Source organism: Grampus griseus, assembly GCF_964374135.1.
Source record: "Grampus griseus genome assembly, chromosome: 13".
Taxonomy (NCBI): domain Eukaryota; kingdom Metazoa; phylum Chordata; class Mammalia; order Artiodactyla; family Delphinidae; genus Grampus; species Grampus griseus.
In genome coordinates, this window is record NC_139007.1 from 45162002 (window position 1) to 45189817 (window position 27816).

Below are 27816 nucleotides of genomic sequence, written 5' to 3' on the forward strand. Positions count from 1 at the left end.
AACATATGAACTTTGGGGGACACAATTCAGTCCCTAACACTGGCATATTTTATATATCACTCAAAGAAACAGAAATTAATTGGAATCTGAGTAGAACATTGAACTTTTGGTTGACAATAGAAGAGGTGATATACCACTACATTTGATAAAAGTTTAATGTACAGAAAAAAAGAAAATATCTTCATTTGAAAATAAGCCTGTGAAACAAAGCTAATGTCTGTATTTAAGTTCAGGGTTATGTAAGGAGTGAAGGGAAAGAGGGAAACCATCCCATGTGTTCTTAGAGGAATTAGACTGAGCTTTGAGGTTAGTGGCCAAGAAATGTGAGTGGAGCTCCAGGAGGAGTGGCAGATCTTTCAGGATGATGGGATCCGATAATTTTCTAAACCCTCCTACAAAGTGTAAATGTTGTAGGCTGTCTAGCGCAAGACCGTGAGGAATATAAGATGTATAACAGTTGTTTCTCAGCAGAGATACAACTGTTGTTAAGCATGTTCAGGTCTAAGGGCCAACTCTCCAGTCCAAGGGACACTTATGCCATGAAAAAAACCATCCTTTCATACTCTTCCTTCTAACAATGAGTGCACTTGTACATTTACATTACTAAGGGAAGTCCCTAACGTGCCTAATCCCACAATAAAACAAGATATCCTCCAAGGAGACTTATGGCCTTCAATGTGTAGTCTACCTGAAAGTTTGACCTTGGCAGGCACTCTACTGCAGGGGCCAAAGAGGAATGCTAAGGTCAGTTCTATGGCCAATAGACTCACAAAAGGGAAATAGGTACAAGCTATGATACAATCCAGCTTTTGTCTTTTTTGATTCACAGACATTAAAGACATGGTGTTGGGCTCCAATCAGTGAACAGCTCAATCTTATTTTTTTCAATAAATTTTTTTTTTTTTGGTTCCGTTGGGTCTTCGTTGCTGTGCATGGGCTTTCTCTAGTTGTGGTGAGCAGGGGCTACTTTTTGTTGCAGTGAGGGGGCTTCTTTTGTTGTGGAGCATGGGCTCTAGGGCACCGGGGCTTCAGAAGTTGTGGCACCCGGACTTCAGTAGCTGTGATGCGCGGGCTTAGCTGCTCCGCGGCACGTGGGATCTTCCCGGACTAGGGATCGAACCCGTGTCGCCTGTGTTGGCAGGTGGATTCTTAATCACTGGGCCACCAGGGAAGTCCCCACTCAATCTTCTTGAGGATTCTTTCCTGTCCTCTTCCAGAGAGATGTTTGGGGCTTTTACAAGTCATAACGGAACAAGTTACCAATTTATTCAAATGGGTCCACTACGTATAATAAGTGTCTTACTAGATTGAACTATTCATTGTACTAAATCAATTCCTTGGTTGGTCTATTAGCCCCACAAGTGTTAGTATTTGTAAGGGTTAAATGGAATTCTCAACCAATTATATTTTCATTATGTCATGACTATTGATTTTTTTCTATTGGGTAAAGTGTTCCTTTAAATTTAAAACAGAAGCAGTACAAAGATAATACATTTATATCTTCTCTTTTTAATGTCAATGTTTGTATTTTCTCTTGTAAATGACTTGTATTTTCTGTTTTAAATAATTTGTATTTTCTCTTTTAAATTATTTTAAAGATCTCAAAGTCCTAGCCCTTCATCCATCTAAAATGATACTAGCTATAAACAGTCCTTGAGAGAATTGAAAACACTGTCATTCAAATTATTGTGTTCTATAAACTTTAAACCTTTCTGTTTGCATAAAGTTCTCTCTTCTGTAGTATGTTCTATGAAGTTTCTAATATCCTTTCATAGAAAAAAATGCATTACAATAAAAAATAGGATAATCAAATAACAACCAATATTGGTTTCCTTAATCATTGTCATTTTGCAAAACGGTCCTTCACGATTTCTAATAAATTTATTTTCCAACGCGCTCCAGGGGGTGAAATGTTTCTGCTTACAAATACACTTAGGAATTTACTAAAGAATATAAAGTTTTTGATTGAATCCAGTCAGAGGTCTCATGGGCAAAAAAAATCTTCCAAATTATAGGCTAATTGGGTCAGGGGAATATTAGTGGATAAAATTTTCTCCATAATCTTATATCATTTCGCACACAAGAGTAAAGGGTCAGGTGTACCTTGACATTCTCTTGGTTTCCCTGGCGCCTTGAAAACCAGGGGGAGGCCCGGTTAATTCTGCGGCGAAGGCTTTGCGCCAACAGGGGCTTAGTGCCGCCTCCAATTCCTGCAGCAGCGGCTCCGCTCCTGGTCACATCCCGCCTTCGGGACTTCGGGGCGGGGGTCAGGGTGGTGACAGTGGGGCAGGAGCCGGCCTGGGAGTGTCAGCGGAAAGCTGGGGAGCGAACCGGCCAGTCGGGGTGCGGGGAAGTCCGGCCGCGAGGGGCGGGCAGAAGCGCGGCCGGGGGCGGGGCTGGCGGGCGCGGGAAGCGCGAGGGGCAGCGGTGCGGCGTTCAGGGGGCGGCCGCAGCCCCGCCCCGCCCCGCCGCGTCCTGCCCGGTAGTACCGCAACGTCCTGCCCGCGCGCTCTTCGTCGCCTCTCGGCGTCTAGGAGCTCTCTGGTGGTCCGCGGGCAGCTATGGCTCAGCACTTCTCCCTGGCCGCCTGCGACGTGGTCGGCTTCGACCTGGACCACACTCTGTGTCGCTACAACCTGCCTGAGAGCGCCCGGGTGAGTGGCGCGGGCTGCCGGGGCGCACGGCGTGCAGTCTTCATGGCGGCTGGGGCTCGAGTTTCTTCCCGGCTTAGGCGGCGGTGAGCGTCGCCGGGGCCCTGCAGCCGCCGCGCCTTTGCGCAGAACTCGGCCTCCCACGGCGAGGCGGGGCGGAAGGAAGTGTGCATTCCCCCATCCCCGCCCGTGCTGTGGGTACCGGCTTATTTAGCCCAGCCCTTAGCCAAGTTTGAGGGATGGGTAGGGAAGAAAAGGGGCGAAGGAGGGACAAGTCGTGCAAGACTGGGCTAGGGAAACGGTTCCTGGGTCAGAGGAAGGGTGGGGCTAGGGGAACTCGGGGTGTCCATTGCATATCCCCAGCCTTGGAACTTCTCAGCAAATCGTTCTGGCCACCAGCAGAGCGCCGATACAGCCACCTGGTTAACGACTTGTATTTTCTTTGGCTGCGTTTTTCTTTTGCACGTCCGTGAGACCGCCTGTTCGTTTTTAAACACTGCAGTCCGGGAGAAATTGTGTGGTGTATTGGAAGACTAACCGAAAAGTCATTAATATGTTAGCCCTAATTTTGCCTTTTGCCAAGAGAAGGAAATAAATTTTGCTCACCTGTTGCGTGCTCCATGCACCTCGAGTAAGGTCTAATCCTGACAACAGCCTGGGTCCTCACTGCACTTAGGGAGGGAGGGGGAAGTGGGGTGTGTATGATTCCACACCTGTACCCTGAAGTGAATTGTTCTCCCTCCCCCATTCCTTTGGTTTCACAAGGAAACTAATTTTGAAAAATTAACTTTTTTTTTTTAGTCAAATATGTAAATATCCAAGCGAAATAAGCTGGTTATGGTAGTCAAAGCGAGGACTCTGCAGCCGGACTGCAGACAGAGGGCACCAGCTCCTCTGTTCCTAGCTCTATGACCTCGGGCAAGTTACTTAACCCGTGTCTATTCTCAGTTTCCCTATCTGTAAAATGGGGCTAATAATTGGATTTGCCTGGAAAGGTTGTTGAAAGGATTAAAAGGGTAAAGGATGGATAATGCTTAGAGCTGTGTTGGACACATACAAGTGTTTGCTTTTATAGTCACCACCCATATCATTCCCCAGCCTGACCACTTATGAATAGAGCTCCTGGCCGCTGGTGCAGGCATCAGCAAGGGCTGCTCCTCAGTATGGTGAGGTCAGTGCTCCAATCAGCAGTTCAGGTACCCCTCAAAGGTCAAAACAGTGAATTACTCATGTTCTCTATGTACAGATGGTGGAAAAAAAGAAGTGTACTGTTCCTTCTATTATACTTTCCTGCTTTCCTGCTGTACAGGTGTTTCCTTAGTCATGTTGAGAGTTGAGGAGACTTTACTTGTTGATCCTTGGCCACTGGTTCCTCTAGGTCTTTGACTCATATTTTCCTTCCCTTTGCCTTTCAAATCTTCTCCTGATTAACATTTTCTTGCATTTCCTCCCTAGTCACCTTCATTTTGAAGGAAATATTGTTAAAACCATTGTCATTAGAGCCACTTTTGTGCATGAGTGAGCATAAAATTTCAGAATACAGGCTCGTTAAAAGACAAGAGTTCTTTGCTATAAACTTCGAATGTAAGTGATATTTAAAGGTTGAAAACATTAACCTAGTGCGTTTTATATCCTGTTTGGTTCAGAAATCTTTTATTAAGTACCAACAATGTGCTGAGCACCATAATAGAGTTAGGGATACAGAGATAACACAGATCTTCAGGTGGCCTTGTAATGGGTAAAGGTATTGAAAGGTTAGTTCTGGTCCCCTGTGCTGAGGGCAGCATTGCCTGGTCCTTGCTGCTGACTGTTACCTGTGCCTGGGGCCCTCCTCCCTTCATCACACAAACTTCTCAGCTGGCAGGTCTCATCTTAAGTAGCCTGGCCCCCTAAAGTTTACCTTTCTGTCCCTATCCCATCTGCAGTTTTCCATAAAAACCTTAATTTCTCACAGTACTTACACACTGCCTTAAATTTTCCTGTTTACTTGCTGGAATCTTTCCCTAGATCCTAGAGCCATGACCCCTTGACATCAGTATATGTGACAGTTTATTGTGTGTTCTGTGTGCCAAGCTGACTGCGTGCACGTACGGGATTCAATAAATAATTGTGGAACAATTGCATAAATAATAGGTATTTTAGTAACTGAAAATAGCACTAACAGCCAGTATTCTAATAAGGATTCTGCTATATAAACTGGCTTGACCCTTACAACCATGTGAGTTAGATGTTATTATCATCATTTAGAGATGAGGACACTGAGTCACAGAAAGGATAAGTAGCTTATCCAGGGTCACCCAGCAAGGTGGTCCAGCTGGCAGGTCTCTGCTACCTCCCACCAGGCTTTATGTGTGCTGCAAATCCCAGAGGAGAGTCCTTGGAGTGAGTGATGCTTGGGTCCCAGCACAGGAGTTACAAGTGGCAGGTGAGGAGGCAGAGAGGAGCATTTCTGGCAGAGGAAGTATGGCCAGTGCAAGGACCTAAAGGTGAGAAACAGCGCCTGGATCTGCTGGGTGTCAAGCAGAAGGTGGGGCGTTGCAGGAGAAGATGCCGGAGATGGCAGTGGCGCTGCATCATGGATCACTGTGCGTGCCTCTCATATCAGTCTCATAGGCATTTAGTTAAGTGCAGAGTGTCGTGCAAACGTGAAACTGGGTGCGTCGCCTCACCGGGGGGGGGCTCAGGAAAAGCATCGTAGAAATGATGACACCTGTGCTGTCCTGGAGTTGCTGACTCAGGAGTGTCTGGACCCAGGCAGTTAACTTAAACGTGCGGCTAGGAGAGTGCGCGCACGCCCCTCCTCAAGCGCAGCTGTGCTCAACTCCTGCCAGCATTTGCCATGGGCGTAGGTAGAGGCTCAGTCTTGTCAGATCTAATTCTCTCAAGACAAATTAGAAATCTAAGCTTGTATGAGAAGTCTTTCAATTTTTAAACACCAGCTCATTTTCGAACACAGCAGGATTATAGGGTTGCCAGATGTAGCAAAGAAAAATACAGGACACCGGTTCAATTTGAATTTCAAATAAAAAAAACATTTTTAGTATATGGGTGTTCCAGATATTTCCTGGGATAAGCTCATACTATAAAATTATCTGTCATTTAGCCGAAAATCAAATTGAGCTGGGTGTTTCATATTTTATCTGGCAGCCTTCAGTGGGAACCAAATATAATTTGTGGTCTGCGTAGGACCCACGGGGCACCAGTTTGCACCCGCTGTGGATTGTGTGTGATTATTTGTCAGGTGAGACTGTTGAGAAAGTAAGTGGCAGTTAAGGCTGGGAGAGCAAGGGGGTGGGTGGTGGAGGCCCTGTGCCAGGAAGGCTTCTGTGGTGACTCAACATAATTTGAGGAAGAGCTTCAAGGACCAAGGCCTTGGGACTTTTTTTTTTTTTCCAGTATGCGGGCCTCTCACTGTTGTGGCCTCTCCCTTTGCGGAGCACAGGCTCCGGACGCGCAGGCTCAGCGGCCACGGCTCACGGGCCCAGCCGCTCCGCGGCATGTGGGATCTTCCCGGACCGGGGCACGAACCCGTGTCCCCTGCATTGGCAGGCGGACTCTCAGCCACTGTGCCACCAGGGAAGCCCCAAGAAGAGGGCTTTCAAAGGCACAGATTCCCTGCTTTTCTCAGCACCTCTGTTCTCTGCTCCTCTTTACACATTGACCCCATTCTCTCCTATTACAGAACCATCTCCTTGGAGAGGTAAGGAACGCAGCTCTGGACACCCCTGGTGGCATCCCTGCTAGAAAGGGCCCTTTCTCTTGGGAAGGAATCTGACCTCATTGGAATCGCATGCCCGTATGTTAATCAGTATTGCCAAGGGATGAGACACTCCAGTTGTCCAAGTTTGAATAAATACTTTGACCAGAGGCAAGTCTGATGGTGTGCAGTAACCATTGGTAGCTTGAAACTGGCCATGGTGGGGATAACTATACCATGGAAATGAGCAAATGCTACAAGTCAGGACCTTTTTTTTTTTTTTAACCAGCGCCCGACTGATAATAATAGCAATACTTAAATTGAATTTACTTGTATGCCATGCACTGCTCTAAGCATCTGAGGATTTTCATTAACATGGGATTTACATCTCTTAATCCCAGGGCACTGGTACCTTGCAGGCAGGATCATGATGTGTATTTTTTGTTGTCCGTAGTACTTTGTACCTGAGTGACTAACCCCAATCCCCAGCTTCAGCTGTGTGCCCCCCTGGACTTGGATTGCCCTCTCCCCGCTGGATTCACCCAGCTAACTGCTCCATCTTGCAGGTGTCAGTGTGTACATCACCTCCTCAGGGAGGCCTTCTCCTACAACTCTTTTTTTTTTTTTTTTTTGCGGTACGTGGGCCTCTCACCGTTGTGGCCTCTCCCGTTGCGGAGCACAGGCTCCAGACGCGCAGGCTCAGCGGCCATGGCTCGCGGGCCCAGCCGCTCCGCGGCACGTGGGATCTTCCCGGACCGGGGCACGAACCCATGTCCCCCGCATCGGCAGGCGGACTCTCAACCACTGCGCCACCAGGGAAGCCCTCCTACAACTCTTGCTGTATCTATTCTCGCTTCCCCCTTGTGCCTTTCCAATGCTATCAAAACCTGTCATGGGTTAACATCTGGAGAAGGAAGGTCAGGTTGCTCAGTGTGTCTCCTTGGACACTCTTCAGTCTCAGAAAACCTGTCATTTTGTTGTTGTTGAGAATGAAAAGATCTGTCAGCCATCAGCAGAGCATTTGTCTTTGTGCTTGCTTCCAGAGGCTTCCTTTTTCCTGTTTCCTTAGCTTTTCTTATGGTGGGAAAAAACGATACTCACTTTGTCTGATGGAGGTACCATGATTCCTTCTTTAGAGTACCTGCCTGGTCCCTATGTGTATTTCTCTTTGAGACTCCCCTGTGTCAGATGACAAAAGTAAAATAAGGTAGTAAGTAATGAGTTTGATGTCTTTCCTTTGGAGAAGATAATCCACAGATTGGGAGAGTGCAGTGCCCCACAAGCAGTGGAGTACTCTCCCCCAGAGATTTTGGGCAAGACCGTGTTTTATAGAGTGTTAGAAGAGGCACCACAGAAATAGGGCATGATTGGCTAGGAGGTCAGGGATTCCCTGATAGGCACTGCAGGTCCTGTTTTCTAGGGTGAGGTAAGCGAGCTAAAGCTGACGTGGAGGATTGTGATTGGTGTATGTTAGGTCTCCTTGACAGGGGTTTTGTGTAAGCGCACACTGTCTTAGGTTTAGATTTGTGACCAGAGCTGGGCCAGTGGGGTGGCCTCCATTTTGTGGGGCCCAGTATATGAATTAGCATTATCAGCCGCCATGGGGCCTTTCTAGCAAGGGTGGATGGAGGATGGATGTGATGATAGAGTGGTCATTATGTTTATCCTCTGGAGATCTGTTAAATCACTTTACAAAGCTTTGTCAAGTCTTAATGATCTCCAACCCATTAGGCTTTGGGAGTAAGATTAATAATTGTCCTTGGTGGTATAATTGTATGCTGATGGAATAAAAAAGACACAGCAGCTCCCTGGGGCTCTCACGAGTGGGTAAATTGCTGGGGACGGAGTGTTAACCTGCAGAGCTTCACAATTACAGATACTACAGCTTCCCTCCCACCTGTCTCATGACTGATTCCATTAGGTTTTCAGGTCTCTGAAGCTAAGAATGAATAGTGAATTTTACATTTAATCTGTCTTTTTTCCTTCTTTTTATTAACAGCTCATTTATAATAGCTTTGCTCAGTTCCTGGTCAAGGAGAAAGGGTATGACAAGGAATTGCTCACTGTGACTCCAGAGGACTGGGATTTCTGGTAAGCAGCTTTTTTAAGGTCAGCACATTCCTTCTGATTTTTAATTATTGTGGATAAAATTTTAATGCTTCCTCTGCTATGGAAACAAAGTGAAATGTGAAGTTGAGTCAAAGGACAAAATGCCTTCTGTATTAAAAAGTTTTACGTTTGATGAATTAAAGTCCTTTCTACTTTAAGACTTGTTTAAGTATGAAAATAAGCTAAGAGCATATGTGACTAATTTGAGTATTTTTACATGGTTTAAGTCTGTCGTTATTAAGAGTTTGAGAGGTTATTAACAGCTGTCTAAAATTTACATCTTTTATTAAAAAATTTTCTTTTATTGCCCTTCAAATACAGAACTGTAAGAAAAGAGGAAATCATCATGTTTTGAATAAGTGTCTGAATTGGGACATTTGTTTTTCTGTAATTGGGTAGATACCCCTATGTCTGAGACTCTGACTGCTTACTCCCTTCCTGGCTTAGGAGTCTCCACTTTCCAAGACTTCCTTTGTCCTTCTTCCTCATTTAAACAATAAAACAAACAAAAGTCCTATTAAACCACTTTAAATTGTTCGGTTGAAAAATAACAGTAGTCCTGAAACGCATGAAAAATACATACAGAAATAATTCTGGAACAACAGAGTTCATCTGTTATACATTCTTCCAGTGTTTGGTTAGTCCTTTTTGATCTATCCCTTTTAGCAAACGAAGAAACAGAAATATTTTACTGTATGAAACCACCGACTCTGGAAATTTTACTGTGGACCAAAGTAAATAATGTTTCTAAAGCACCCAGTCGTTTTCTTTTTAATTCCCTTGGTGTTTGGTGGCCGTTTTACCTTCTTGCTTTTATTACTCATGATAATGAATCTGTACCCATTTTTCTTCCCAAATCCCATAAGTCTTTTACAGTGAACAACCCAAAACTTAGTATTTGACTTTGTTTTAGTGGTTTTCAATAGTATGCGTAGTCCAGAGGGCTAGTTCTTATAACCCGACCTAAACTGAGGCAGATTCTAAAGAGTACAGAAAAGATTCTGGCCAAGATCTTAACTTGTAGAATACAAATGTGTGTTTGTGTGTGTGTTTTATTTAATGGAAAGCATTTGTACATTTTAACAGAGGCATACAATGGTGTTTATTCTTTGTTCTCTGTGAGTTTTTTTATTCCTTTTTTTAAAAGCTCAAAGATTTTAGACACTGAATATGCTGTCCTTGGTTTGCCCACATAACAGTTTTCTTTATGTACTTGCTCTGAGGATGATATTTAATTTTAGAATTGATATTCTTACTTGTTTGATTAACATAGCATTCACTTGGGTGGGAGAGTCCTTTTTTAGCATTGTGAGTTTTTTGAAAATATAAATTTTTATTTCTTGGGTTAGGTAACTATGTGAATTGACTGGTAATCAGAATTTTCTATCTCAGTTGCAAGGGCTTGGCATTGGATCTGGAAGACGGGAACTTCATTAAACTTGCAGATAATGGCACCGTGCTCAGGTAATAAAATTTAGTTGTGAAGTCAAAGCTTCACTCTTTCCAGGACATTTTATTATCATATAGCATTTGATAGTTAAGGTATGGGTTAAAGAAGATTATTACTTTAGTCAATCAGATGGCAGATTATCTATGTGCCTGCGTGTCTTTGTGTGAATCATTTGAGCCGTTTAAATATAAATCTGGAAGCATTAGATTGAAAGGTCTAATTCTTTAAATTTAGCTCATCAGAAATATTTTCAGGAAATACAGTAGAATGTTAATAAATTCCTTTATGTCTTTGACCACAGAGCCTGGGAATTATATTGTGCTAACCTGGAGTAAAATTGAAGCTGTCTTTATTAAGGAAGAAGGAGAGAATGGATGTTGGGTGGGGATTGGTGGTCTAGGCACACCTCTCTTTCTTCCCCCATTTATCCAAATTCGCCCCCATCATGCAGGACCCATGTTGTGTCTCAGCTCCTTCTGGAAGTGTTTCTAGATGGTTCCAACCTTCATAAGTATCTCCCCCCCTCCCAAACTTAGTGCTGACTCCCTTTCCTTCCCTCCTCCTAGGGTGAGTCCAACACTTTGAGTATTAGTAGGAGTAGGGCAGGCAGTTGAGAAGCAGCTGCCATCGCTGCCCTTAGTCTTACAGAGGGTACCATGGAGTGAGCATCTATTTTCCCCCCACTGCTGACAGTACAGGCAGTTAACGTGGCTGTGCAGTTGTACGATTTATGATTTATGCTGACATGGTCAGAGTTCACGAAGAGGATGCTCAGCACAGGTTACCCCTTGTACACACTCTCCCTTTGGGTACATCATTCTTTTTGCACAGTACAGACTCACACTCTACCCCAGACCGGCCCCTAAGGTGTAGCTAGCTAGGCCAGGTGTGGTTCCACTTCTGATTATTTTATAATTCATTTGCATGTTTTTTCTCAGGCAACTAGAGATAGAGTGTGTGTATTGATTTGTGTGTGTACACCACACACACAGAATGCAGCTTTGACCATGACGTTAAATGCCACTTTCAGATTCTTACAGTGTATTTGGCTGTCTTCAATCACGGTTAAAAGAATGGAAAACATTCCACAGTTTTGCTTCTTTCTTTTATTGTCACGTCTGTCTGTTGGTCCCCATTCCCAACACCCTTTTCCCAAGGTCTGACCGTCTCCATTCAAGTTCTGGCCAACCTGCAGCTTCTCTTGAATTTACAAGGTTATGTCCTTGATGCCTGCTTTCAAACAATACAGTAGATTCCTTTTCTGATCGTATTTCTTGCTCAAGGTTCCTCCACCCTTACATATAGTAGCTTTTATGTAAATATTAACTTGTTTATCAATAGGATCCCGATTATGATTTTCCTGCATTTGCCCTTCTTATTTCATTTCCTTTTCCTTCATTTTGCTTTGCTACCACAATATAACACCAAGAGAAGACTAATAATACTCCCTAGCATTATAATTTCTCAAAGTAAACAACGTAAAGTATCAACTGTTTCTCTACAGGGTAAGATTCTCTTAACCAGGCCCAACGGATGCAAAAGCAGTATTTCGAGTACAAAAAATAGCTACCTTCTTGTCTTCCTGTTCCAAGTTTTGCCCCATTCGTCTTGCTGTTTCCCATTGTGTTTTTAGCTCTGTGGTGTCCTTGAGTGGCATGTTACTACCCCACCTTCATCTTCATAAGTCCCCTGTGCTCACAGCCGCTGGCCCTGGGTGCCAGGCACCTCCCTGCTCCTGCGGGCCTGACGCAGCTCGTGCTCTGACTGCTGCTCTTTCTTTCCTGCTGCCAGCCCAGCTTCCCGCCCAGTCCCTGCAGTGTTTCCTCATTGTTCCAGCTAGGCTAATCTTATCTGCGTGGTTAATTGACAGCTTCTTAGGCAAGAAGTCGTCATATTTCTTCCAGAGAAATTGTGGTTTATAGTATTGGTCCAGGGCAACTGCCACAGCGTTGACCTCAGAGTGAGCTGCCCCTGATCACTTTGCTGGTTGATGGGTGACATGGAGAAGTATAAGAGCTGTCAAGAGAAATGCCATATAGGACCCTAAATGGGGAAGTCATCCAGTTGAAAACCTTTTTTGTAAAAATCCTTTCACAGTATCAGGGTGAATTAACAATAACAAGGCTGGAGGAGGGGTGTTCAGGAGAACCACTGATGAGTCACGTGCCTCATCTCCCCAAACCAGGGCAAGCCACGGCACAAAAATGCTGGCTCCAGAGGTGCTGGCGGAGGAGTACGGCAGGAAGGAGTGGAAGCACTTCACGCCAGACTCGGGAATGGCCTGCCGGTCAGGTATGGGTCATGTGTGGGGCAGCACTGCCATTCCCTCCCCTGTTGTTTTGGACCCTGAGCCTGGGACGTCAGGACACAAAGAAGACCCTCCTTGCACCCTGCTGGGCAGGACCCACAAAGGACCTGCCATGGTTTCATAGGAATAGGATGTATTTTTTCCCACGTGTCTGATTTTCTCTTTGGCAGTTGGTTCTGTTTTATTTAATGTTCTGTTGATTCACCTTTCTAGTTGCATTTGTTCTGGAGTAAAGAACAAGGAATAATACATTCCTTATTCTGTATTTTTATCAATTTGTTACATGCACAATCCTTACTTTTGTTTCTCTGTCCCCCACTTCTCCCCACATTACTCATCTCTCCTGTTTTCTAGAGTTCTTTTCTTTACTGCCATTTCTAGTACCTTCTGCCTTTGGTTTTTTTTCCCCTTTATTCCAAGTGATTTTACACATTTTTCCAACTCTCTTTAAAGAGCTTCACCGTGAGTAAACACGAAAAGATTTTTCAAAAATTATTTATAAACACAGATGTGCATAAATTAGTAAAGAATCATTAAAACATTATTATAAACACATGGATCTTATTAAAAGTCCTGATTGTTAGTTTTTCATTTGTTCTAATTTTTTTTTGCCATTTTCTCCTACACTACAGTTTTGAAATGCACCTATTTTCATTTAGAAAATGTAGTAACCGGAAAACAGTTGGAGTTATTCCTTATTACTGTTGTGTTTTTGTTTATTACATTTGCTATCTTTTGGGTTTTTTTTTTTTATTATTATTGTAGTGAGATGAAAATGTTAGGAAATGTGTGTTATCTTGATAAAATAAGTTGATAGGAAAAACTGAGGTTTCACCTTGGGGTTGGGTATAGAATGCTTTCACACATCTCAACTCAGAATAGCTAGAAGTTAAATGGATGGATTTCCTTTTTACTCAAGTGATAGGGAACGCCTGTTGTCTGTCCAGATGTAGGCAGTTGTAAATACACGTGAACAACACGGGTTTGAATTGCTCAGATACACTTATACGTGGATTTTTTTTCCATAGTAAATACTGCAGTGCTACACGATCCACAGTTCATGGAACCCGTGGGTGTGGAATTGCGGGTAAGGAGAGCTAACTATAAATTATACTCAGATTTTGGGCTGCATGGAGGTCAGAGCCACGAACCTCCCCTCCCCACATTGTTCATGGGTTAACTATAAACTCTTCCCTTCTCCCAGAAAAGGTAGGCACCCAGCTAAGTGTTTTATTCTGACATCCATTCAGAAATCGGGAGTATTTTAAAGAAGTAAAGTATTTCCCAGCTACAAAAGAAAGCATTCACCCAACACGACACGCCTGTTTACCCACTGCTCTGCCCACTAGAGAGCAGTGCCTCCTAGAATCCAAAGCTTCCTTGTGGTGCGTAATTTACGCAGGATCAAAACTTCCTTGTGGTGCGTAATTTATGCAGGAGCGCTGCTCTGAGTATGGTCTTGGAGTTTATTTACTCCTAACTGGGCTGGTTAGGGAAGTGTTTCCACTCCAGGTGCCCAGTGATGGGGCTGTGACACATAATAGAAGCCTACTGTTTCTGCAAAATAGTAAGAGAAAGCTAATGCCTTTGAAACATAACACATTTTTTCTTAATGTAGAGACATAAAAGAAGGAAAAAATGGCCTGTGATTCCAGTTAAACTTTGTTTATACTAAAAAAAATAATGGGAGCATATGATCAGGAAATGTAAATATTATAGAAAGAAGTAAAATGAAGAGTAATTATTTCCAACCCCTGTCCCCCACAATCCCCTTTCTCCGAAGCTTATTTTTTTAAGTATACAAAAAGGATCATACTTTTTCTGTACTTCGCTTTTTTTCATCTACATCTTGGAGATTCCGTCACAATAGCACAAAGACAGATGTACTTCATTCTTTCCGATGCAGGCATGCTCTGCCATCCAGGGCCTACATCGTGATGTATTTCATCAGTGTCCTCACATTGGACATTTATGTTGTGAGCGGTGTTTAACCATTACAAACAAGCCTGCAGTGACGTTTTCATACATGTATCATTTGCACTTTTGTAAATATATCCAGGGTAAGTTTTTAGAAATATAGTTTCTCTACAGATATGTGGGTTTAAAATATTGCCAAATAAGGCCTTTATTTTCAGGAACTCCAATTGATTCTTTATGGGCTACTTCTTTCTACAATGAGTATATTCGTGTTCAGAGTTAAGCAGAGAGTTGTAAAGTACAAATCCCTACCAGTACACTTAGGGAATTTGAAGCACTGATGGACACAGACATTTTATTGACAGGTTATTTGATAAGCACTTCTCACGTGGTTGCCTTGGCATGAGTATGGTTTTTCTTACCAGCCAATTTCCAGAGAGCAAGTCCTTTTGATCTTTTTCTTCCCATACTGGTAGATTATGCAGAAACAGCTTGGTCTAGTGGAAATCACAAGGCGCTTGGAGCCAGACGGTCCTGGTTGATAGTAACTCTGTTACTTGCTGGTTAAAGTGATGTGGTCAATTACTAAGCCACTCTTAGCATCCCTTTCCTTATCTTTAAATGGAGATGATATCACTTGTCTGCAGGAGACGTGGGAACTTACACTATCATGAATTGTTCTCTTCCCCTCAGTCATTCATATGCCTTTGTTCCTCCATCACTAAGAGAACACAGGTTTGCAAGGCTGAGGTGTTGGCAGTGGGTTTTGGTGCAACAGTTTTTCTGTGTGTAAAGCTTAATGATTATAGGACTCGATCTTGATTCAGAGGCTTGTTCTCTTGAACTAAATTCAGTAATCACCTCATTCCCAGTGAGCTGTCTGCCCTCTAAGGAGGTGGAGGGCCAAAGCTTTCATGGGCACAGTCTGTGAGTTTGATGTTGGGAGAGACATCGAGAGCAGCCTGGCACTGTTAACATGTCACAGCTGCACAAACCCTGTTATGTCCACGCGGTGGTCATCTAGCCCATTTTTTTTTTTTTTTTTTTTTTTTTGACGGTACGCAGGCCTCTCACTGTGGTGTCCTCTCCCGTTGCGGAGCACAGGCTCCGGACGCGCAGGCTCAGCAGCCATGGCTCACGGGCCCAGCCGCTCTGCGGCATGTGGGATCTTCCCGGACCGGGGCACGAACCTGTGTCCCCTGCATCGGCAGGCGGACTCTCAACCACTGCGCCACCAAGAAAGCCCCTAGCCCATTTTTGATAGTCGAGTGACATCAGCCCCTTGCCTTGAGGGTGGAAGTCAATGCGTCCTTCTCATCCAACCCCTGAGCTCTTTGATTAGATCCTCAACCAAGGCTCATAATCCGTATTTCAACTCATAAACTGAATTTCATCTATTAATGCCCACAAAAGGAGAAAAAGGGGAGGGGAAAAGCAAGGGTACAACGATGACACACCTCCTGCTCCCACAGTGCCCAAGACAGCTGGCTGTCTGGTTCAGGCAGGTCACTCTGGTGTCACAGGCCAAGAGGTTAGATACAGTGCAGGTTAGTGAGCCTTGGGAACCTGTGCCCACTGTCCTGGTCCCTGCAGCACTGGAGTGTTTGGTCTCATAGCATAGCAGTGTGGGCAGAAGCGTACATGGAATAGCTTCTCCCTTTCCTCCAAATTCCCGCTTTTCCTCACGCTGACAAAGACATCTTAACCTTTCTTGGGAATGAAAATGAGTCTGAGATGTTCCCACAACAATTTCAGCTGTGAGAGAGTAAAAAACAGGAAGACTATGCTAACCAAAATATTCTTAACTGAGGGAAAGGACATACAAACCTATGCAACATTTTGTGAATTAACAGAACTTTGACTTTATTCCTTATATATCCTTAATAATTTGACATGAAGACGTGAGGGGCATTAAGTAGCATTTAAAGGGATAGACATCTGGCCCTTGCAGAGAGTTTTCTCCTAATTCACCCGTGACACTTCTTCATTCCAAAATATAGTTGACTCTTGAACAACTCAGGGGTTAGGGACACTTACCCTCGTGAAGTCAAAAATCTGAGTATAACTTTATGGTCGCCCTCCCTACCTGGGGTTCCTCCCCATCTGAGGTTCTACATCTGTGGATTCAGCCAACTGCAGATCACAGATCATACACTGCTATAGTATTTACTATTGAAAAAAATACATGTATAAGTGGACTCATGCAGTTCAAACCCATGTTGCTCAAGGGTTGACAGTAATCCGCTCTATTTTTAGATCATTCATTCATTCAACAAACATTTATTGAGTGCCTGCAATATGCTGGACATTGTGCTTAGTGGACACTAAGGAACAAGGCAGCTGTGTTGCATAACCTCATACACAGCTTACAAATGGGAGGAGTGGGGACTCAGAATCAGGCAGTTACCAATACTCTGCACAAGAGTAATTATGACCATTTGAAAAGTACTTTCTTAACATTAAACTGAAATCTGACTCCATGTATTGGTTCTGTTGGATTCCTCCTTGTACCGAGGTTCTCTAGAGGACTCTGAGGTTACGTTCCCCCTCAGAGCAGAGCGGTTGCTCCTGATTGCAGTATGCAGGAGTGAGATAGCTGTGAGGGTGTGACGTGGAAGGAAAGAACAGCAGGAACTGGATTCCACCGGGACACCTGAGGAGAAGTGCAGAGAACACCTCTCAGAGCTGTCAGTCCAGGGGACAGGAGGCTGGGGCATTCGTTCACTGGCTCCTGACCCTGTTGATTGAGGCTTGCCATGTGGGCTCCAGAGGCTCTCAGAGAAAGAGAATGGCACAGGTGAGCTTGAGGTAGGATGCTGCTGTATAGCACAGCTGTGGCTGGGATCAGCCGCGGACCAAGGGGGTGTGATATGGGTCCTCAAAAGCGTCTGCCCGGGCACAGCAGAGTCAAAAATGACATCGGTGCCAAGGAAGGGCTGAAGTTTAATTCTACCCTAGGGCCAAACAGGATTAATCAAATCCCTCTCCTCCCAGAGACCCTAGAGTGTGCCAGGCCTGTGCTTCCGAGTTTCTCTAAGATAAGTACACTGTGTCCTCACGTGATCTGATTTTTTTATTCTTCTCTTCACCCTGGCTGTTCTTAACATTGTACTGAAGTTTGTCTGAAATTGTATGAAGATTGAATGCGGGGCTCTAGGGGACCAGAGCACAGATTTGCAAAGGCACCGTTGTGTGGAGCACTTCATGGTATTCCAGTGTCAGGTTGATGGTTTTGAAATTCAGTGACATTGATAATTTAAATTGTGACTTTTTCATAATCTGTTTCATATTTGGGATATGGTCTAATTTTCACATTTAAAAAAATAAATATTTTTTAATAAAGTGCTTAACTATGGATATCCTTTTTTAACTTTCTTGTAGGAGCCTTGTAGCTGAAGCCTTCTTTAACAGGTGATGATAGGCTGTAGTGGAGTGATTCTGAATTGAAATAAAAGCCCCTTTAAGTAGCGAAACCAAAATCTAGTCTCTCTTCAGCCAAGTTTCTGTGTATGTCACATAAACGAGGCATCAGTTTGTTCCCAGTTTAAATTTTTGTTCTTTTTAGGAAAATATTATTTTTATGATAACTACTTTGACCTGCCTGGAGCTCTTCTGTGTGCCAGAGTGGTGGACTCTTTAACAAAGGTGAGTGGGGACTCATTTTTTAGAAACTGTGCAGTGTATTTAGCTATAAATCAGAGGACTTAATTATATATGTCTTTTGAGTTGAGATTTTACTTAGTTTCCTCTTTGTGGTTTCAGAGGTGACTGAGGAGGAAAAACATAGAGAATTTGGTCAAAATATTTTTGGAAAATTAAATAGCGACCATCCCTTCTCCCTCCCCGACCCCACCAATAATACACCTGTTCTGCAGCAGGGGGTGTGATAGTCTAGAAAAAGAAAATACCAAACCTGCATATGGAAAGAATATTTCTTGGTTTCATTAGCAGAATTTTTAAAAATAAATAAAAGAAATTTAAGGAAATTCCATGTGTCCTTTTAAGCATTGTAAATAGTATAAAACCAGAAAAATGAGGTGAAATTTTTAAATTCATTCTGGGCATAGTTTAATGCATATAGACTTTTTCCTTATCCTATGTATCAGGATTAAATAGATCTCTGGTTATATCAGTTTATACCTAGAGTTTAGGACGTATGAACAGAAACTGGTTTTATGGCAGAATCACTTTCCTTTTTGCATATATTGTCTTTAAAAATCACAATGTTAATGTTTCTGATAGGACTAGATAATGGTTTATTTTTGAATCAGAATTAATTTGTATGTTTGTGAAAGTTTCTGTTGAGCAATAGTTCTGGCTTATAGAAGTTATTATGAGATGGAGTCAGTCTCTCATTTTATAGTGATTATATACAAATGCACCAGTCTTTAAATTGGACTTTATATAATTTAATAATATCTAGTAGTTGGTCTTTGTTTAGATAGAAGGACACTGGTTAATGTTTCCAAGGAAGCACAGGGTGATAACGTTGTATAATTGTTTACTTGCTTTCTGGTTTAAAAAAATCTTAGTAAAAATGATTTGAATTTTGGATTAGGTACCTCCTTAATAATAGAGATTTGCTCCTCTTTTATACTGAAACTCAAGTAAATGTGCACAGAATTCTACAGTAACCAGCTTTTGAGGTTTTAAGGCTTCAGGTCTCTTAGCTCCACTGATGCCATGGTACATGAAGTGACACATTCTGGTACTTCACAGGCTATAACATTGTAGATTTGCTCATGTGTTAAAAATATTCTATAATGTTTAGATTTTATAATGAGTGGAAATTTTTATTTTATTTGGGTTATGTGAGTTATATCAATATTTAGTCATATGTATATATCTCTCTGTATCAGTGATTTTCATGGAAGATTTCTTTCTAAAATCACATTTAGAAAAATGAGAAGTTTTTATCTGTTATGTTTTCTAAAACATGAATCCCTATTTTAGAATACAGTGATATTATAGTTGTTTGTCAGGTGTTTTCTGTTATGCTTAAAAACAAAACTATTACATGTATCACATTTGGATTTTCTTTTTTCTTTAGCAGAACAATGGTCAAAAACCATTTGATTTTTGGAAGGACATAGTTGCTGGTATACAACATAATTATAAAATGTCAGCTTTTAAAGGTGAGTAATGTAAAGAGAGACTTTAGATGTTTGTTCAATACTGTGTATCTAATGAATTACTTAGAAGTTACCTATTTTTCTGTGTTCCGTAATTAAGATTTAATTTGGTTTTAAATATTGCCATAAAGTTGATACTGGTTGTATTTTAAGAGGTTCTTTTATTCATGTCTGTTTCGTGGCCATAATGGCCAGTATCCTAAGGTATGCCGTCTTTTACATGCTTACCAATAGGGTCATTTTGTGGGTTCCCCAGAATTTGCTGTTTCCTGGCTTGGGAATGAAGGTTGGTGACACTTGTAATCGTTAGTATTGTAATTACAGACAGATAGGGAAAGTGAAAATTCTATTCTTATTGCTTAAAAACAGGACCGGCTCACCTAGAATGGGAGCAGAGATATGACCAACCCAAGCCTAGGGTTTTACGGTTCCATCCACAGATTTGCTTGGGTTACACAGAGAGATTGCTTCTAAGGAATTAAGACATGCCTTTATAGTATGTTACCCTGATGACTTGAACCAGACTGCCCTAATTCAGCCAGTGGGCCGACGGGTGCTCAAGAGCAGTGTTTTTCAGCTGAGAAAAATGTTGCCTTTTGATTGACATAAAAATTGCTTGCCTTCCTTTTAATGTAGTGTAAGCCATCAAAATAATCCTAAATGTTATGACTAAAAACATGTCAAGGTAATAAATAGTAACTACAGAATATTTGTTCAGACTGCATATTTCTCTGCTGCCTGCTTCTTTCCTTCCCAGAAAAACATCACTGCGTTTGGGTGATTGTCTTACTTTTCTAATCCCAGCCACCAGCCCTTCACCCTGGCTTGTAGATCACATGTGGTTGTTTGATAGCTATTCACAGTCCACACTGAGTGCTTGGGTGTGTGGGAATGCCCATCTCCGGTAGGAGGGCATAACCATGACACCTATAAAAGCTACCCACCACCTTATCATTTTACTTTTTATTAACTTTGTAAAATGAAAAGCTTACAAAAACGGTTGAGAATAGCAAATTGCTGGTGTCAGATAAATTCAGCATAATAATCTATTCATGTTATTTTATTGCATTGTAAATAAGGAGTAGATAAAACATTCCATGAGGCACAGCTTAAAAGTTTTAAACAGCAACATAAAAATACAGTACAGAGCATAAATAAATAACATCGTTTCATTTCTAGTCACATTTTGAAATCCTTCACATCAATTATAATTTCACTGGAATGGAAGGCCCAAGGTACATATGCTAATGCTCTGTAAACCCACAAAATCATATTACATAAGACTGAATAAGGAATTAAAGCAAATTAATCACACTTCTGTCAAATAAATAGAATAGGTCAGACATCATTTGTTTGACCTATCCTATTCATACAGACGTCATCTGTATACCCTTCACTACCCAAGTTGTGAAGGGTATACAGAAAGCTTTCCTGCAACCACAGAAAAGTTTGAAAAGGTTCACGACTAAAGCACCTTGCATTTCAGATTATTTTTAACATAATATTTTGGGTTTTTTATGAGAACTGTAGAAAGTCTATATGCACCTGTATACTTGAATAGATATTGATGAAGGGGACCACGTAAACCTTTGAGTAATGCGCTATCAGAAAGATCTTAGGGTATACAATGTCTTTTAAATTTGGATATTCAAGTATTTAAGTCCCATAAATATACATGACACCTCCTGAATGTTTCCTAGAAATTCTCCTGTTAATCGTTAGAAACAGGCTTATTTTAAAAGGAAATGCTGAATTTCTAAAATCAAATTTAACATGATTTAGCATCACATTTCAGGGTTTTTTAAGATCATTTTATTTTTTTAGCTTAGCAGTACTTTTATGGTAGAATTTTTAAATACTGAAGGAGTTCACAGAAAACTTTAAAGAGACCTAGGATTGCTGACTAGAAACTCGAGAGGGTTTTCACATATTGTACACTATGTCTGAAAGCTCAGATCTGTATTTTGGAAAACTAAAATTGGTCACTTTTTTGCAGCCTACCTCCATATGCATTTTGTGGGGTGGGGTGGAGTTGGGGAACGCCTTTTCAGGCAGATTCATATTAGCTCGGTGGGAATATGCTCACATTGGAGCCACTAGGAATCCTGAGAAGGAGGAGTGGACGTACCCAGAGGAGTACAGCCCATTCGACTCTGCACTGGGCAGCTGGAGCCACACCTGGTCGTTTTCTGTCAGATCGATTATGGCGCTCCCTGAAGCCTGATCTAGGTAGCCTTTGATGTACTCATCATAGGTGTACATTACAGGGGTGCCGTTCTTATACAGGCCCACCCAAGCATGGGTCCCTTTCACATGCACGTGGTAGGAGAAGTAATATATTCCTGGAATCCTACAGGTAAAGATTCCAGTTCTTGGATCATAATGCTGTTGCCTGTTATATAAAATTTTATCAAATGGGATAGGAGTACCTATAGTTGGGTAAGCTTTGGAGAGAATAACAGTGAAAGCAGACACAGGCATTCCTGTTACTCCCTGGTTGGCACCAACAAAAGGCCTCTGGCCTGCCTTCACAAAGCCCTCTGGCAGGACTGCTTGACCTGGGGGGCCTGGGGGGCCTGGGGGCCCTGGGAGGCCAGGCTCTCCAGCGTGCCCTCTTGGACCTGGTGGCCCAGTGGGTCCACTGAGACCTTTAGTTGCTATGCCAGCTGGACCAGGAGGACCCGGAGTTCCTGGATCCCCTTTGGATCCAGGGAATCCTGGAATGCCTGGTGGCCCAATGGGACCTCTAGTACCTGGCGTTCCAGGGGCACCTCTTGGCCCAGCCTCACCATTGTGCCCAGGCACTCCCTTAGCTCCTGTTGGGCCCTCAGGGCCTGGGAGGCCAGGACGTCCTCTAATTCCAGGGTCACCTTTTGGGCCCGGCAACCCTGGGTTACCCTCAGGACCACTGAGACCCGGTTCTCCTGGGTACCCAGGTTTTCCATCTAACCCAGAGGAGCCCCTTTCTCCCTTAGCCCCAGGGTATCCTGCAGGCCCGACTGACCCCATCTCACCTTTAGGGCCTGGGATCCCGTGGTTGCCTGGAATGCCTTTTGGTCCTTGGGGTCCCATATTCCCAGGGGGTCCAGTCAGACCTGGTTCCCCGGGATGACCTGCTGGGCCTTGTTCCCCTTTGGCACCCGGACCCCCCGGAAGGCCTACAGGTCCCCTTTGTCCTTCCAGGCCTGGCAAGCCTGGTTTCCCAAAGCCAGGAGCCCCTGGGGGCCCAGCTATTCCTGGAGCCCCAGGGTGACCTTTTGTCCCTGGAACCCCTGGCTGGCCTGGGGCTCCAGGGGCTCCTGGCTTTCCAGTACCTTCTGGTCCTTGTTCCCCAGGAGGACCTTGGGGGCCTGGTGGGCCAGTTGGCCCCCTTTTACCTGGAAAGCCTCGATCACCTTTGATACCTGGCTGTCCTGGAAACCCATTTTTACCGCTTTTCCCCACTCCAGGGGGGCCCAGTGGTCCCATGGGACCCTGAGGACCTGGGAGGCCCCTGTCACCAGGGCGGCCAGGAGCACCATATCCAGTTTCCCCTTTCTGTCCATTCATACCAGGGACTCCTGGTGCACCCTTTTCTCCAGGAAAGCCCCTGGGTCCCAGGGCTCCTGGACGTCCCTGTGGCCCAGGTTTTCCTGAAACAGAAATTCCAGCTGGGCCGGGAATTCCAGGTGGCCCTGGCGGGCCCCCTGGTCCTGGTAAACCAGCTGGTCCAATATCTCCCTTTGGTCCGTATGGTCCTCTCTTCCCTGGTTTTCCTGGGAGTCCTGGCAGACCTGGCTTCCCAGTGGCTGATGGTCCCGGCGGTCCTGGCAGCCCTGGCTCTCCTTGGGGTCCAGGACTTCCATAGCCTGGTTTTCCTGGTGGTCCAGATGGACCTGGGTGCCCTCGAGGTCCAGCAGGGCCTGGTGGACCAGGAATACCTTCCTCTCCTCTTACTGATATACCTACAAGACATGCCCAGTACACATACCGGGTCCGGGTGGGGGGTGGTTAGTAATGCTAAGGAATCATTGCTTCTCAAAATATAAATGAGGACAGGACATTGCAGTATCAGTCAGACCATTTTGGCAGACTGGTCTTAAATGGTTTGACAATACATTTTATATTGTTTTAAAAAACACTGCTAGAGAAGATGATTTCACAAGATCATGGCTACCGTGGTACTTCCATTGCATCCTAACGATCCGTGAAAATAAGCTGGGATTGAAGAATTCATTTAGAATAACAGCGCATTGGAGGTAAATTTATCACATTTATTTTAGGAAAATCATCTACCTAGAAAGGAAGGGGGAAAAAAGGCATTTGACAGATAAAGAAGAAAAAGGCAAGTACAGAATAAATGGGAACAAGTTTAAGAACAAGAATAACAACTTTCCCTCAAAAAAGCTATCCTATAGGATAAGGGAGAGATGCAGTCTGTTTTAATTTACGTCTGCCATGACCCTGCTGAACAGTTTAGATTTAGGATGACTTTTTTTTTTTTTTTACCTCAGTACATACCGTGAGCTCATACATTCTCCGTTATTGACTTAACATTGAAACAAGGAATTAGAGAATTAATGGGCAAGGTACATACAGTAGTGTTAAAGTGCTTATATAAAGTTTTCTTGGATTAATGCAAATATTGTTGATTTCATAGATCTGTGGGTTCATTTGAGCTAAGTACTTATATAATAAATTTAAACTAAAAAATTACTTATTCAGTGCCTGTGATGCGAAGCATGCTATTGAGCGACAAGTATAGGAAAATCTCAAAACACTTCCTATAAGAGCTTTAATCACAAAGAGAATAAAACAAGTGTCTATCTGATAAGTGCTTTAAGAGGTGTCCAGGGTTTTAGTTTTAGTCAGTCTAAGGTGGGATGTAACAGACATTGCTGGCATTAGGATATACCATTACGGAAGCATTACTATGTCAAAGAATCTTTAGGCAGCATTATCGTAAGCCTCTAGATAAAATAGTCTTTTTTTTCCTCAGAGAAATTCTTTGATAGCTAGCAAAGATGGTAATGAAATTGCTTATGTTTCTAAATATCTACTTGCAGGATTTATATTAAAATTAATTTAATGTTTAATAAATTTTCAGAAATATAGTTAGAATGCCTGTGTATACTATTTAGATTCTTATGCTGTCAGAAAACAGTTCATAGTAATGATAGTTTTAGTAGATGTCGCAGTAGTCAAATAGTTTGGTCAAAACCCTGAAAATGACTTATAACTGTGACTTTTGAGCTACATCTTTTTTTGTACAGAAAGTATTAATATGCTTAAACTCCATTTAACTAAATCTTTAATGGCTTTAAATATCAAAATGAAGACTAAAATGGAATTAATATTAAATGAATTGAATTGTAAATTGCCTTTGAAAATGTATTTTCATGGGTATAGTTTCTTTTAACTATTAGTTGTTGGCACATTTAAAATCTTTCATATTAATTAACTGGCATGTAAGAAGTAGTCAGCCAACAGTAGTTGAGAATATTATACTCTTGGGTAGAGGTGTTCATGATATTTGAAAAACATTTGATAACAAATGAAACAAAATACAGAGCAGAATCATTAAAACAGATATACTGAAATAGGAAATTCATTTGGGTATCTTTATATTTTGTACTAACTAGAAGTTATATTTCATTTGCAAACAAATGTGTGGAGTTTTATTTACTCATAGATTTTAAGAAAATGACATCAGGAAAAAGACTATGAAAAAATTAATTTATGGAAGAGATTTCCATGTGTTTACACATGTATTGTTGGTTGACTTTAGTGTACATATATGATATGTCTGTATGTATAAATGAGCATTGATACATTGCAAATAGGATAAATGAATAAGTAAAGGATTTCTTTTAATGATTTGGAATAAAATAGGACATTTTAAAAAATGCAAACCGTATTAAATTGGGGTTTGCTTCAGAATCTTATAAAGATTATGTCTGTACTAAAAATAATTGTCTTGGTCTGGTTGGAAATCTGTTCAACTGTTAAAGTAGAGAGGAAAAGCAAGCAGGTCTTACTGAGAATGACTGCATTGAGCACCATCTGAGACTGGAACTCCAAAGACAGTGATCTCTGTCACTTAGAATGTTACCCTAATAAGTTCTCCACCTCTCCAGTACATGAAAGAATGTGATTTCTGTTGTATTCTTGAGGGACACAAGCCCTTGTTTGTAGCTTGATAGGGTGGCACCGTCCTCAAAGAATAACGATTACCCAGTAGAGAAGTTTCTTAAATGCCCACGAAGTGGTTGATTGTGTCAGAATGTGGCACTTGTGTGCCCACCAGTTGTGGAACCCTCTGCAGCCTAATTTAGTGTGTTTTGGACTGAGTTCTCTTTTAACCTGTTTGAACAGATGTGTCTAGGAATTGCACAGGAGTTCTTTGTACATCTGTTATCAACTCAGTGTTTTGCTTGTGTAAATTGTGGGCTTTTATCTTCGTTTGACTGCCAGTGGATAATAATGTTTTTGAGTTTCTACCTTGTATTGTCAAGTAGACTAAGGTGGATTTCATAGTTAAAATACAGTTTCTAAACTTTTCATTTGTTAACAAGATATGCATTTTCATTTTTTTCTACAAAAAAAATGGTGCCGTACATTATGGTGAAAAGATAGAAAATATTTTAACCTTCTAAAAGTGGTGGTGCATTTTATTTTAATTCACAACTGTTCCTTATGGTCTTGTAAGCTACAAAGAGTCTGAATTTGTGATCATAGAGTATATGTTTGTCATAGCATTTCAAATTTCATTTGTTGCTTCGAGTAAAGTATCATGTTTTCTTATTTTTTATTCTTTTTTCCTAACTTTTTTCTTTCTTATGTTTTATTTGTATTTTGAGAAATTCAAGAGAATCTGTTGAGTACTTGTGCATTTAGTTTTGATCATTAAGCTACCTTTCAGGAAACATTTAAAATTTCATCTTTCTTCTTTCTTTTTTTTTCTTGTTTTTTCTTTTTTTTTTTTTTTGCGGTACGCAGTCCTCTCACTGTTGTGGCCTCTCCCGTTGCGGAGCACAGGCTCCGGACGTGCAGGCCCAGCGGCCATGGCTCACGGGCCCAGCCGCTCCGCGGCATGTGGGATCTTCCCGGACCAGGGCACGAACCCATGACCCCTGCATCGGCAGGCGGACTCTCAGCCACTGCGCCACCAGGGAAGCCCTTCATCTTTCTTTTTTAAAAAGAAAATCCTATACATTGAATTTGCTAAAAATGGTTGTCTCCAAAAGCATAAAAATTTTTATGGCAAATAGCTTTATTTACAGTATAAAATATGTAAGCATAATGAAAAAATACTATGGAAAAGAAATTTGAATCCTACCATCAGTTCATAATACTCGGTGTAATTCTGTAGTGTAACGGGCAGTTTGTGCCAGATAGCTATTAAGTGGAATTAGTGAATATGAAACCTAATAGTTGCCCTTCTTTGAGGATCTGTTAGTACTTTACATACATTATACCAGTACTCTTCATAGTAGCCAAGAAAGCTGAGCAGGAGAAGGATAGATTCAAGAACAAAGTTAAAACTTGTCTAAGGCTACACCACCAGTACACCACCAGTACTATAGTAGTAGTAAGAGGAGGAGGAGGAGAGAAGTAGAAATAGAAGTAGAAGTAATGGAAGTAGTATGAGAAGTAGAAGTAGTAGTAATAGTAGTAGTAGAAGTAATAGCTAACACTTAGCACTTTACATATTAACTCATTTAAGTTTCAGAACAGCCCTTGAAAGAGGTGGTCCTTGTTTTACAAATGAGGGAACTAAAGCACAGAGAGGATAAATAACTTACTCAAGGTTGCATAGCTAGTTTGAAGCAGTTAGGTCTGTGCACTTAACTACTAAACTTAACAAAAATGCATTTAAAAATTATGAGAATTGCTACTTCGTTTGCCTATTAACTTTCTTTGGAGAGCATCTCATTTGATAATAAGACTCAATTTTGTATGTATTTCTAAGCTAGCAAAATAAATTTTAAAAGTAAATATGTGTAAGCATTTAGATATATAAACCTGCTACTCTTTTTGTATACAGTTGGCAATTATTTTTAGTTAAAACATCTTAAACATTAATTTGATTGGATTAATATGTCTAGATTATGGGTAGTTATTTGTGCAAAAGCATCATTGAGGGAAAAAATTTCTATACCTAAAATTTCCTAATATTCTTCAGGTATATCTTTCTGCTATACTTGTGTGAAGGATATGAATGTTCTTGAATAGACCTACTTTTTCCATAAATCCTTTTGGGCTAATTGAGAAGTTTGAAGATAAATTTAATGCCAAATAAAATTTAAAACATTTTGTTAAAGAGATCATTAAGATTGTAGAAAACAAAAACCTACTAGTTAATAGAGCAAAACATATAGGTCAGTTTACCTTTACTCTTTATGGTATAAGGGATGAAGATCTGTGTCTTGGTGTTGGATGGTGGGCCTTTTATGCCTGTAGGTGTTTGGTATCGGTCAGTATAAAATACTCCATGGGCCAAGTTCAAGGATATTAGCAGCAGAAGGGCTATTTGTGGCAGCATGTTCTCAGATGGATTCTGAAAAACAGTA

The 27816-nt window shown here is 42.0% G+C and overlaps 2 protein-coding genes across 2 annotated transcripts in view; one reads left to right on the forward strand and one right to left on the reverse strand.

The window, feature by feature from the left end:
* Positions 1 to 2496: 2496 nt before the first annotated feature.
* Positions 2497 to 27816, forward strand: part of NT5DC1 (5'-nucleotidase domain containing 1) — a 120576-nt gene continuing 95256 nt past the window's right edge. The window contains exons 1-6 of the mRNA XM_082669283.1: positions 2497 to 2654; positions 8348 to 8439; positions 9850 to 9921; positions 12093 to 12199; positions 17698 to 17777; positions 19183 to 19267. Coding sequence (XP_082525409.1) covers positions 2562 to 2654; positions 8348 to 8439; positions 9850 to 9921; positions 12093 to 12199; positions 17698 to 17777; positions 19183 to 19267 — 529 coding nt within the window. The 5' untranslated portion in view covers positions 2497 to 2561. The remainder of the gene's footprint in view (positions 2655 to 8347; positions 8440 to 9849; positions 9922 to 12092; positions 12200 to 17697; positions 17778 to 19182; positions 19268 to 27816) is intronic.
* On the reverse strand, positions 21347 to 27788 carry COL10A1 (collagen type X alpha 1 chain; the record flags this gene model as incomplete). Its single annotated transcript, XM_082669282.1, has 2 exons — positions 21347 to 23208; positions 27635 to 27788. The coding sequence occupies 2 exons, from the start codon at positions 27786 to 27788 to the stop codon at positions 21347 to 21349; spliced, it is 2016 nt and encodes a 671-aa protein (XP_082525408.1).